This window comes from Camelus dromedarius, chromosome 4 (genome assembly GCF_036321535.1).
Source record: "Camelus dromedarius isolate mCamDro1 chromosome 4, mCamDro1.pat, whole genome shotgun sequence".
NCBI classification, from domain to species: domain Eukaryota; kingdom Metazoa; phylum Chordata; class Mammalia; order Artiodactyla; family Camelidae; genus Camelus; species Camelus dromedarius.
Window position 1 is genome coordinate 38,636,688 of NC_087439.1, and position 13,171 is coordinate 38,649,858.

General features: G+C 32.9%; 1 protein-coding gene across 6 annotated transcripts in view; it reads left to right on the top strand.

The window, feature by feature from the left end:
• The window catches only part of SLC4A10 (solute carrier family 4 member 10), a 250,903-nt gene that overhangs the window by 153,114 nt on the left and 84,618 nt on the right, over window positions 1-13,171 (top strand). For all 6 annotated transcript variants that reach the window (XM_064484852.1, XM_064484849.1, XM_064484850.1 and 3 more), the window contains 3 exons: window positions 4,935-5,092; window positions 8,148-8,235; window positions 11,407-11,553. In XM_064484852.1, the coding sequence (XP_064340922.1) occupies window positions 4,935-5,092; window positions 8,148-8,235; window positions 11,407-11,553 (393 nt within the window). The remainder of the gene's footprint in view (window positions 1-4,934; window positions 5,093-8,147; window positions 8,236-11,406; window positions 11,554-13,171) is intronic.

Below are 13,171 nucleotides of genomic sequence, written 5' to 3' on the forward strand. Positions count from 1 at the left end.
ACTCGGGCTCTGTTTCTACAGTGGTTCAAAGCTCATCTCACTGTATGGAGGCATGTGATTCAAATAGTAAGCCAGTTCAAATGTATTCCATTTGCCACTCCAAAAAAAAATTTTTTTTAAAGCATTGCATCTTCATTCATCTGCAAGTTGGAGTAAAATTGTCTCAAACTGCCGTACATTTAATTTCTAATGTTTTCATTTGAAACAATATCTTAAAAGCAATGACATAAGAAGTTGCTTACTTATTTATGCAGGCATTAACAGTATAACAAGGGCACAGTTAACATTCTCAAAAACAATGATAATAAATCACATCCCTTCAAATAAATTACCTTTACCTTTTTAAAAAAGGATATAACCCTTTGACACTGAATTTTATGTCTCTATATCATTTTGCTTTTAGTTGTCTGACCTATCTTTGCAGCATTCAAAAATGCTTTATCGCATTTGAGAGAAAATGAATATTACCAATTGAAGACAGTAGTCTTATCCTCAGGTCCCCAGAACAATTTGAACTATAGAAGAGTGAAAAATAGATTTTCTTTCCATTAATTCTTTTTTTCTTATTCCATTTCCAGTCACTGTTCTGTTCCATTTTTTAATGGGAAAGTTAAATTTCTAGAGCCCTCTACTCAGTGCCAATCTATATTCCTCAGTTTCTTGCCCATGGCATGGCTTTTGAGGAAGTACATAAGATCCTACCTCTAGCATTTATAAGTTATCTGATCTTGGAGAAGTTCTCTGGACTTCATCTTTCTCATTTGTAAAATAAGAATAATAATACCTGTTTATGATTTATTGAGAAGATTAAGTGAGAAAATGGCAGAGTGCTGGGCTTACAGTAGGTGTTCAATAAAATGTGGTTACTACTACTATTACTATTGTTGTTGCTGTTACCATTAATATCAATGGAAATAGTAGAGTCAAAAATAAATACTAGACCAGAATTTAATATGTTTTGGTCTCCACTGGATCTCTAGTGCCTTGAAGAGTGTTTGGGATATAGGTGTTGAATGAATCCTGTGAGGTTCAAGATAATTTTGCTCTGGATTTTTTTTGAAATACAAAATAATGCTTCTTACTTTATAATCTGGAAAGGCAGAGTAGTAGGATTTGAAAGGCACAAATGCAGTACATTATTATGGAAACAAAATTTAGTGCCAGATTTTGCAGGTACATGAGTTAAGGATTTTTAGCCTAAAGATTTCAATTTGGTAGTGAATTTATCAGAGTGAATGTATCAGTTAGTCTATAGATTACTTTGTTCATTTAAATATCTTAAGTTTTAATATGTAAATTCCAGACCCCAGTAGACTTTTGAGGTGTTAAAGAAAAAAGTCTTTATTCATTTCAAGTGACTTGACTATCTGCATACAGTCTATATATTTTTAACCCTTCCAGTGGTTAGGCCCATCAAACTCATTCCTTTTTAGGAGTGTTTTCAAATATAATCTGAATTGTCAGGTTTTTGATTCCTGTGAAGCTTTTAAAAAGCAGATGTTTCATAGTTTTTAAACTGACATGTAGAAGGCAGCTATTTTAGTATTTCCCAAATGTTGGTGGTTTCTTTTATTTCAAATGACTCAAAGAAGCTTTCACAGTATTTTCTGTGTAGAGAGAACTCTCTTCTGTATCCATCTTTAATATGTGAAATATAAAGAGTTGCATTATTAAATCTTAGAATTGTAGTAAACTTTAGAAATTTCATTTAGAAGGTGAGAAAGCTGAATCCCAGATTAAGAGAGCTGCTCAAGATCACTGGCTGGCCAGTGTTGTAACACCATTTCTCTCTGGAGAATTTCTATTAATTTTCTTGTACTTCCTATAATGGACTTAAGACAGACTTTCTCCATAATGTCCCATCTGTCCTTCCTTCACATCTCAGTGTATAGCTTGTCCAGACACTTCTAGTTCCACCATGACCTTCTGACTAACCATGTTCCGTAGAGATATAAATGTTTGTCACCCACAAGTTAAGTACCAGATTCCCAGAATAAAGCATCTTTTCTCCTTAGCATAAACTTTTGGAGACCCTAGAAGTGTGAATATAAATGCAGATCCATAGGAGGAAAGCTTGATTTCTTCAAGATTCTGTTAAGAGAACCAAAACATTCCAAGATTTCTTTATGTTTATTTCAAGTATTTAAGTCCGCTTGAGGACTGTCTCAGGGATGCTGTTCAACTTAGTTTCTCAGAGCTGTTTTTGGTATTTGCAGTTTTATAAGAGGTTAAATTATGGTCCTTAAATGCGATCTTTTGTTATATTGAAAGGTAGTTAGGTTGCCAAATAAAGTTCTTTATGAATCATATGTTAACACAAATACAAAAATATAGGACTGTTCCAGGAATAATGTAATATATAATTGTGTCTATAATTAGGTAATATATAATCTATTACCCCCAAATATATGGCTACTCCAACATTAACATAATATAATGCATAAAATATAATGACTACTTATCTGTTATTTAGCTAGAGTTTATTACATTTTAAATCAAGATAAACTTACTAATCTTGAAATTAAATTCTGTATATTTTAATGCATTTTCTAAATAACAGATATCAACCAATGATATATTAGATATTATATAATGCAAAAAAATCAAATGTAAGGACCATATATTTTCTTTTATAAAATTAAGCCATTTTAGCATACCTACTCCTTGACTTAATTAAATTGAATCTTAAAGCAGTCATGTGTATAATTGCCATCTACCAGAGACATAGACTTCAATGTTTAAGGTTATGGCACTTGTCAAGAAATAAATGATTTTGTAAAAACTTTTCCAGGTGGAATTTAAACGTGTCACATTAACGTTATGACAAGTATTGCCAGTACAACTCAGATTGTTTATCACTTACAGATTTTCTTAAAAAGCTATTTTCTCATTTTAAATTTTGTTCCACTGTATTAATATTGTATAATTGCTATTTCTATTGGGGAGAAACTTAACAGTTTACTCTTTTAGTCTTTGAAAGACTTATGGAAAATTATTATGTTTTTCTCATATGGCTAATAGTGTATGGGTATTCTTTTATTCTCTTCTTGAGAATTTATACACTAAAGTGAAATTATAATGCATTACTAATTTAAAGCATTCTTCAGTGTGTGCATTTCTCTTAGCTAGAAACATAAATACAAAAATACAATAATAATTCCCATGGAATTTAACCTTCTATTATTAAAATAAATAAATATTTTTGTACCTATAAATTAAAAGGTTAGATTCTATAAAAGGAAAATAATTTACCGTATAGTATCCCAATGTATATATTTTAGGAGTTTACAAATTTATGTTTAGAAGCATGCTTATAGGTTAAAAACCTCTGAAATTTATATTTGTCATAATTTTTTACAGGCAGTTTTGCTTTGTTGAATCATTTTTCTTTCTCTTTAAAGTGGAACATTCCTCTATTTGATATTTTTAGTGGAGTGCTGAGGCTTATTTTTATATTTAATCCTTGTGATAAAATGTATACTCCCTATAATGGGTTTTATGTTTTGTAGCATAAAAACATTCCTTATCTTACAAAAAACTTAAGTAGTTGAAAAAACCTTCTAAATAGCTGTGCTGAGGTCTTGATTTTAGAAAGCAACATATTTAATGTAGTCACTAAAGTCTGGCTATGGACTTCCTAAGGTATTCCTACTAAAAGTTTGGGTTTTTTTTTTTTTTTTTTTTCATTTTAAATTGCTTGGGAAAAATATTCTTAAATTATTAAACTTGCAGAAGAAATATCTGGCCTAAAAAGTCTTCCGGGCCTCACCTATATTTGCCAAAGCTCTTTTATCTTTCTCTCTCTCTTCTCTTCTTCCTCCTCTTATTTTTCCTCCTCCTTCCCCTCTTCTTCCTCCACATTCCTCTCCCTCTCCCTGTCCTCCACCTCCTCCTCCTCCCCTCCCAGCCACTTCCTCCTTTTTCCTCTGTTTCTCCTGTTCCTACTTTGATCTTTGGTCTCCATTTCGTTAACATGAAAGCATAGAAACAATTACTACAGCAGTCAAACTGTTATTCTCCCTACAAACAGATTTCCATTAAAAGCAACTCAGATGAATTAGAAACAAGAAATAGGCCTTGTAAAATTGACTTTAAAATCACTGTTTGGTTTTCACTGAGGCCCTGTGTGTAAAAATTGATATTTACTCTCATGAATATTAACATTCGTTTTTCAGACTTCACCCTTTATTCTAAGCATTTCTTTTTGTTAATGACACTTTTGTATGAATTCATTTCAATCACAGACATCTCATATCAGAAATTCAACTCGGGCTCTTCAACAACTCCAAATGTTTATATTTTTACTCTTGTTTTTTTTTTTTTTACTCTGCCATATGTAGTTTCTCTGATGAGAAATTAAAATTGAAGAATGATAAAGCCAATTATAGAATGTGAAGGATATGGAACAGCTAAAATAAAAATGAAGACTAAAGTCATAATTTATACCGTAAAGAGAATAACGATTATATATAGATTTTTTTTTTGAAATGGACATGTTTTGAGTATTAATGAATTGAAATGTATTGTGAACAAAATTTAGATAATATAGTATACAAATACTTGGATCTATTGACAAATGCTACTTAAATTATCATCAAAGTGTATTCATTTAATAGAATACATATTCTTTTCTCCCTGAAAATTTCAAGATTACTAAGCCTGAATTGTATCTTTTAAAAATACTGAATAGAGAAACTTGAGTATTTAGCTTATTGATGGCAAATTAGAGAAATGGACAACTAAAAGAAAAAGTTATTATTTTTAAAGGGCAAATGAGATGTTTAACTATTTTAAACATTTATTAAACCATATTTATATAAGTATTTTTATTTAAACTATTATTTATTGATGGATTACCATGTGTGAAGCTAGAATATGATTTAGCAAATTTTTCCAGTTTTGATTTATCTTCTTTTACTTTGTGATGCTTGCAGGTCGATCTGCATTTTATGAAGAAGATTCCTCCAGGTGCTGAAGCTTCAAACATCTTAGTTGGAGAATTGGAGTTTTTGGATCGAACCGTAGTTGCGTTTGTCAGATTGTCTCCAGCTGTGCTGCTTCAGGGGCTGGCTGAAGTCCCAATCCCAACCAGGTAAGAAGTATAAGAGCATCTTTTGTATTTTTTCTTAAACCACTTTTTGTGGGAAAAAAAGATGTTAATATAATTTCCTCTGAGAGGTTTTTCTAGAAACTAATGTGCAAGCCACAAAATTACTATTTCTTCATGTTTGTGAAGGAGGGGGGAAATGTGCTTTACAAATTATTCTGTCCTTTCCTCCTTCCTCTCAAATTTCCATATTTTCTTTTAGGTGTGCTCCTCATCTCTGAATACCATGGTCTATGTCACCATACAAATCCTTTCTAATATTTTTGGTAAAAAGAAATAAAGTATTAAGCTTTCCTCAAAGATTGCGTTAGACTGTGGGCTAAGGAGAGGTCCTACATGTGAGTATGGTCATACTCAAAAAGATTGAAGTTTTAAAGGCTTGGCTCATGCTGGAATGATTAGGCCCTCAACGTACGTGTGAGTGCCATCATTAGGCGCATCCCTGCTGTGTCTACTGTACTGTGTGTTTCAATCCTGTGCACAGCGTGCCTCCCATACATAGAGTCTGAAGAGTCATTTTAGTAGCCTCATGGTACTATGGTTAAATATGAATCAAAAGTAATTATTTAATTTCATTACCTGAACTTGTTTTTCATTTAGCTGTATATAAAAACTAACAATTTAGGGATAATACAGACTAAATTATGTTGTTTATTACTTATCTCTATTTTAAAGAGATAAGATGGTCCATGAGCAAATTGTGAAGGAAAAAAAAATACTGACTTCAGCATGTTGGGTTCCTAGCCATTTCTCCAGAGGACCTTGTTTCTTCCCTTCTCCTGCCATCAAATGTGATTCCTGTGTATAGACAGTCTTTCACTCTGATCCTGGTCTCATAGCAAAACATATCTATATAGGGTCCCACGTCCCGCTTGAATGGTGCCCTTTGCTTCAAGCTGGAGTTGTTTCAAATGCTGCTAGTAGGCCTCTCCTTCCAAACACTGAATGCCTTAGCCAGGTTAAAATGATGAACAGTTCAGGTGCTGTGGCAACTGGGTTTGCAGAATATGTGTCTTCTGTGGATATTTGGGTGTAACTCAAAACATAGCAAATTACATCATTCTGTATTTTGATTTTGGATAAGATACTCCGAAAATATGGACTAGTTATCAGGAGAGGCCTCATTTATAACTGGAATGGGATTTAATGTTTGAGTACCTGTACCTGAATCTGTGACAGAATAGATTCGAGGCAGGAAGCTAGTTACCAATTCAGGTTGTACAGAGAAGTTCATTATTGGTGGAGGGCCACCAAGACTTCTGATACATACCAACTTCTATTAAAAGGGGGGAAGGATGAACTGAGCACATTAAAGAGGCATCTGACCATATGATTAAGGCTGTATTTTTCTACATACAACCTGTAATCTACATTCAGAATTTCTGGAAATTTGGGATTCAGATTTAAGATGTCAAACTTACTAAATGTAGAGGTATTATTTTAGTAGTTTAAAATTCCGTTGCAGTCTCCCAAGCAGTACGTTCTTGTTCCACCACTTAGGAAGGTGTCTGATGAGCTCTGGGTAAATGATGGCTGTCTATGACAGTGATGGTTCTTGTATTTCAAAGGAAAGAAAAGAAAAATTCCCAGGAGTAAGGAAAAGCCGTATGGGGTTATATACCCTCTCTTTGAAAACTATCAAGGTTTAGGTGACCTCATGTCATACTGACATAGCAAAATGTATCTAGAGAACAATGGAGAAAAAATTAGGGGCACGTAGAGCCACTGTATAAGGAGAGATTTAAAAGACTAGACTATTTGGTTAGGAACGGTGAAAAAGGTGAAAAATAGAAGAAGATTAGTTAGACAAATGGAATAAAGAAAGCCATTCAAGGCTCCTAATTATCCTCTCTTAGGAGGACAAAAGGGCACATTGTGAGTATAACAGTTAACACATAGTAAAAATGTCAGAAAATAATTTGGGGGGACTTTATAAATAGCCTATGAAATGAAAACCTGAAAAATAATAAGATATACATAGGTTGGGAAATTTCTTAAAAGTATAGTTGGTAAAGCATATGCCACCACATTAAACTATTACTGTTTCAAATATATGGTGGACATTTCTGTGTACTAGATATTGACTTAGATTCAGTTACAACTGACACAAAAAATTAATGTCAGACTGTCTAAGATTGTATAATATGTGCATCACGTAAAAACAGGAAAATCTCTGAAGTTTATAACTAATGAAAGGTAGAATTGTAGTACCTATTTCAGTACACCTTATAAAGCCATTAGTCTTCCCACTTAAGAACAGAAACCGTTTAATAAATGAATACCGCAGAATTATATTGCAGGATACAGGGCATTTTAAAATTCTCACAATTTCCCTGCAGCATTGACTTTTTCAGAGATAGAACAATTACCAGTCCTCCAAAGTTAGAACGCATATTGATTTCTTCAAAAGCTGCAGGTGTAACGATGAGTTTGCTAGACTTTCAACCTAATTTAGACGGACTGTCATAGTACAGCTGGTATTTTTACTCCTCTAGCATTGGAATTAACAGATTTTTTTTTCTTTCTACCTGATATTTGATTTCTGGCAATATTTTTTCCTACTTAATGTAAATTTTATATACACCTACTGTTTTTTTGGACCATGTATTCTTTCTTTGTTTATAATACTACTGTATTATCTTTTTCCCCTTCTACCTAGTCCTGTAATTTGCATATTAGTGAATTCTCTTCCTTAGAATTAAGAAAGATTAGATCAGATTTTACTTTTCTCAAATTTCTCCTCTAAGGATTATAGAATACTTAAAATTTTCACTAACAACTGTGTAGGCTCTATAGGTAACTAAATGGGGGGAACAGATCAAAATAATCATGGATTCCAGTTGCTCAAGGATCTTAAACATGAGTCATTTTGAAACATTATAAAACATTTCAAAATATGTAATAACCTGTAAAAAATATGGAAGTACTTTACACTGAAATCTCCATCTTCAGTAATTCCTTTGAGATGAGTGATTCTGTACTAATGAAATTATTTTTATATTTCTACCTTGAAGTACTGTTTTTTTCTTCTTACTTACAGATTTTTGTTCATTCTTCTGGGACCCCTGGGAAAGGGTCAACAATACCATGAGATTGGCAGATCAATTGCAACCCTAATGACAGATGAGGTATTTATTCAAGTTCATTGGGAACATTTCCCCCCAACTAGGTACACCTAACTTTTGGAGTTCTGTATTCATGACAATTTGCTGTGAATCAGATTTCTCTACATTGAATCCCCTTTCTTTTAAATGCCTCTACTGTAAAATCTCCTTTGGAAAAATTTGTTTACAAGGGGTAATAAATTCACACACCTGGACATAATGTTTTAAAACCTCGTACTCTAAAAAAAATTTGTTATTTGGTGACATTTAGGATATATTTATTAATATTCCTCTTATAGTATCCTTCCAAAATGAGCACCACTGTTAATATCATTACAATCTTGTTTTGGGCACATTAATTTTAAAGTCTCAAGAAAGAACAATGGCAGCTTATCTGAATAGTATACATAACACCAAAAGCCATGCAACATCTGTCGGCTCTCTTTACAATTGCCTCAATGTGCATGTTCTTAACCTGGGAGTCTTTGAATCATTAGAGGAGCTGTAGATGGATTTCAAGAAGCTTGTGATTTCTTTGATAAACTAATTTTTCTATGTAAAACTTTGTATGTAGATTTTTTTTTTTTTTGGACTGGAAAAAGTTATCAGCTTCTCAAAGAGATGTATGTCTCAAAAATGTAAGATTATAAGAATAACATAAACACTAGTATCATATAAACTGCTTTCTTGTATTCTCCAACACCTTATGAAAATATTTTTATTATTTAATCATTTTTATTGTTAAAGAAGAGAAAACACAGAAGATCACAGAAAGGGCATAAATTCAAAATTTACTAGTAAATGACAAATGGGATTATACATTTTCTAGAATCTCATCTGAATAAGTTAATGGTGTATTTATTGAAATATATGGCTTGTAATACTTGAAAAATTTATATGAAGAGTAAATTAGTATTATATATAATTTTTTCTAAGTTATGAAATCTGAAAATTTGAACTTGTGTTAGGGGTTCAATATAAATTCTTCTATTATATCTGTTCAAATTATGTTTTATGGTTTTATATGAATTAGTTATTATTGATGGTTACACATAAGAAACCAAAAGCTAGGGAAAAATTTTTCTCATCTGTTTCAGAAAGAACCAACTTAATGAGTATATTAGTTTCTTATGACTGCCATAAAAAATTACCACAAACTAGATGATTAAAACAATCTTGAGGTTTGGAACTCATATTCTGGAGGGCCAGAAGCCTGAAGTCAAAGTGTCAGCAGGGCCACATTCTCTTTGAAGGCTCTAGGGGTGAATCCGTCCTTGTTTCTCTAGCTTCTAGTGGCTTCTTAATTATTGATGTGTATTTACTTATTGCTATTTTGTTAATTGTTTTGGGGTTTGCTTTTTGTTGTTTTGTTCTTTTTTTTCTCTTCCCTTGGGATTTGATGGCTGTCTTTAGTGTTATGTTTGGATTCCTTTTTCTTTTTAGCTATTAGAGGTTTTTGGGTTTTTGTTACCATGATGTATGTATGCATATATGTATGATTTTTTATATATATGAGATTGTTTTAACTTGCTGATCTCTTAATTTCAAACACATTTTAACAACTCTGCATTTTACTCTCCACCCCTCACAACTGCTGTTTTTGACATCGATTTTGACATCTATTTGTTTCATGTGTTTTTTAACTGCTTATTGTGAATGTAGATGATTTTACTACTTTTGTTTTTCAGCCTTCCTATGAGCTTTGCACATGTTTGATTTACTATCTTCACTTATATTTGTCTTTACTGATGAACTGTTTTCTTTCATAGTTTTCATGTTTCTAGTTGTGGACATTTACAATCCTTAAATATTCAGATTAGGTCTCATGCCAAGTAAAGATACTTAGAAGAATAGAGATATTCTGAGCCAGTGACTTGCAACATGGAAATCTATGTTTTCAATATTCTGAAAAATCTTTCTCAAAGTACAACTAAATTATTAATATATCTTTTATATCTTCGTATTATCCTAAACAAAGACTATATATGCTTATCATACCAGTGATTTTTTATGAAATGTTCTTAGTTGGAAAGTAAAGAAAAAGCCTTTGAAAATGATCATTATCACTTCTTCAGCAGTTTAGATTGAATACCTAGAAAGCTAGAAACTAAAACAAATAGTCTAAAAGTAGAATAGAATATGGAAGAAGAAAAGTGAAGTTTCCCTGGAATGTTTTGGGATATTTGGTCACTATAATATAGATAAACATAAAGAATAATATAGTAGTTCCAAACCTCAAATATTTGTCCATTCCACTTTATAGCATGTGAAATACAAAAAGGATCAGAAATATTTATATCATATTTAGCATAAATTAATGTTTCCCATTTACCTTTACTTTTACTTTCCTCACTTAACATATTAAATATATCATTCCCTTGTATGTTAGTCATGAGAGATTAGTTTATGCTGCAGTAATAATCAACTAATGGCTTAAAACAAAAAGGATTTATTTCTATCATTTGTGTGTCCATCACAAGCTGGCAGAGGTCCTGTACTCATTTAATCACTTGGGCATCCAGGTTCATAGAAGCTTAATCTTGACCCATGTTTTCTCAGTCACTATGGCAGACAAAAGGCAATGTGATAAATCATACACTGGTACTTATGATTTCTGTTTGAAAGTAACGTATGTGTGTGTGTGTGTGTGTGTGCATGCACGTGCAAATGTAACTCATTCTTTGGAAATATACGCTTATAGATGTAATTCAAGAAAATAGTAACAACTTTATTATTATTTAAAAATTGAAACAGAACTAACCTTTTAAGTTAGTTTATGTATGTCATGGTATAAATATTACTAAAATTTCTAATATATTCTATAAATTTTTATCTATTTTTAAGCAAGGGGTTCTTTTGGAAAGTTTGATTTATACATGCATAAACAAACTTTGCCAAGTTTAAATCATTAATTCCAGGATAATGAATTTCCTTTCATCCTCCTTTCCCTTCTCTTACTCTTGCCTCCAGAAATTTTTACATTCATTGTAGCATTCTAAGAGAAATATTTAACTAGGTACATTCATGGTATAAACTAAATTACAGTATTTTACATGAAAAACTTCTTTAGTTAGAACTTTATTTCTTCAAAGTGTTATAATCACATGTGAGATAACTCGGAAGTGAAAGCACAGAACACGTTAAGGCTTTTTAATTATTTTCTATCTGTAAATGATATTTATTTTCCTTCTATAGGTATTTCATGATGTTGCTTACAAAGCTAAAGATCGTAATGACTTGGTATCAGGAATTGATGAATTTCTGGATCAGGTTACTGTTCTCCCTCCTGGAGAATGGGATCCAAGCATTCGAATAGAGCCTCCAAAAAATGTTCCTTCCCAGGTATGTGTATATGAAAATACTCTTAAAAATCTCATCATTTTGTTATTTTTTTAAATACATGTATTGAAATAATATAACCAATCAAAAAGATTCAAATGATTTAAATTATAACCTCTGTGGTATTGTGATTTATAATAAGAAATATATATCTGGTCGTCATCCCTATTTCTGGCACAGAGCTCCTGAAATGCTTGGAATTTTCTAAGTGGTAAAAGCAATAAAGGTGTCTTTTGTTATGTTAATGAAGTTACTTTTAGAATTCCCCTAAGGATGGGGGCTGATTGCCAGTGGAACCAACCATGTGATTAGAGGTTGGAATTTTGAGTCCCACCCTCTCCCCAGGGGAGAGGGGCAGGAGTTTCAATTCAGTCAGCAATAGCGGGTGGTTTAATCAGTCATGCCTGTGTAATGAAGTTTCCATAAAATCCCAAAAAGACAGGGTTCAGAGAGCTTCCGGGTTGGTGAACACATGGAGATTGGGAAGAGTGGTGTGCCTGGAGAGGGTATGGAAGCTGCTTGCCCTTTTCCCATGCCTTGCCCTATGCGTCTCTTCCATCTGGCTGTTCCTGAGTTATATCCTTTTATAATAAACTGGTGATCTAGTAAGCAAAACATTTCTCTGAGTGCTGTGAAGCATTCTAGAAAATTAATTGACTCTGAGAAGGAGTTTATGAGAACCTCTGATTTATAGCCATTTGGTCAGAAACACTAGTAACAACCTGAGCTTGTGACTGGCATCTAAAGTGGAGTGGCAGGCAGTCTTGCAGGACCGACTGAGCCTTCAGCTTGTGGAACCCGATGCTATCTCAGGGTAGATAGTGTCAGAATTAAGTTAAATTGTAGGACACCTTGCTGGTGTCCTGAGCATTGCTTGTTGGTGTGGGGGAACTCCCCCACTTCCCACCACTTTGGAATTGCCACTAGAACCAATTCAACCTCCAAGAAGTCAGGGGCATGAAGTTGCAAAGTCTTCCTTTTTCCCATTCAACACAAATTTGGTGTATTGATGATATGCTAGTGAATAAAACAGTCTCATATGCCTGGAAAGATTTTAGACTCACCTTGAAAAATACACTGGAGGAAAATTTAAATTTTAATAAATATGACTTGAGAGAAAGTCCATTACTGATCCAGCCCTTTGAAATTGGCAAGTATTAGGAAAATTCAAGGGTATGGTTTATTCATATTACATAGAAAACTCCCTATTACTGCTGATCACATTTATGACTGGAAGAATTTTTTTTAATAATTCTTGTGTATGTGTTGCTTTCATGTAGGGATATGGTATGAACATTGTAAAAATTATCCCTCTAAAAATCTAATGTGCATTTTACTCATTATATAATGCAGAAAGCTAAGAATAAAGACTGTTGCTATTGTTTGGGGTCATTGTCTTATTGCAGGAATGACTTTATTGAGAGTGGTAGCCAAATGTTCGTTAAGCCCACTTCTCGTATTGCCACTTGTATTCCTACTGTATCTGCCTCCTGCAACCCTCCCGGTTGTCGTCTACCCAGCCTCGCCTTCAGCTCTTGTCCTTGCAGAGTCCAGCTGCCTTAGTAGCTGACTCTACTGCCTTAGTTGCAATGGCCTAACTGACCCAGCCTTAGACATAGAA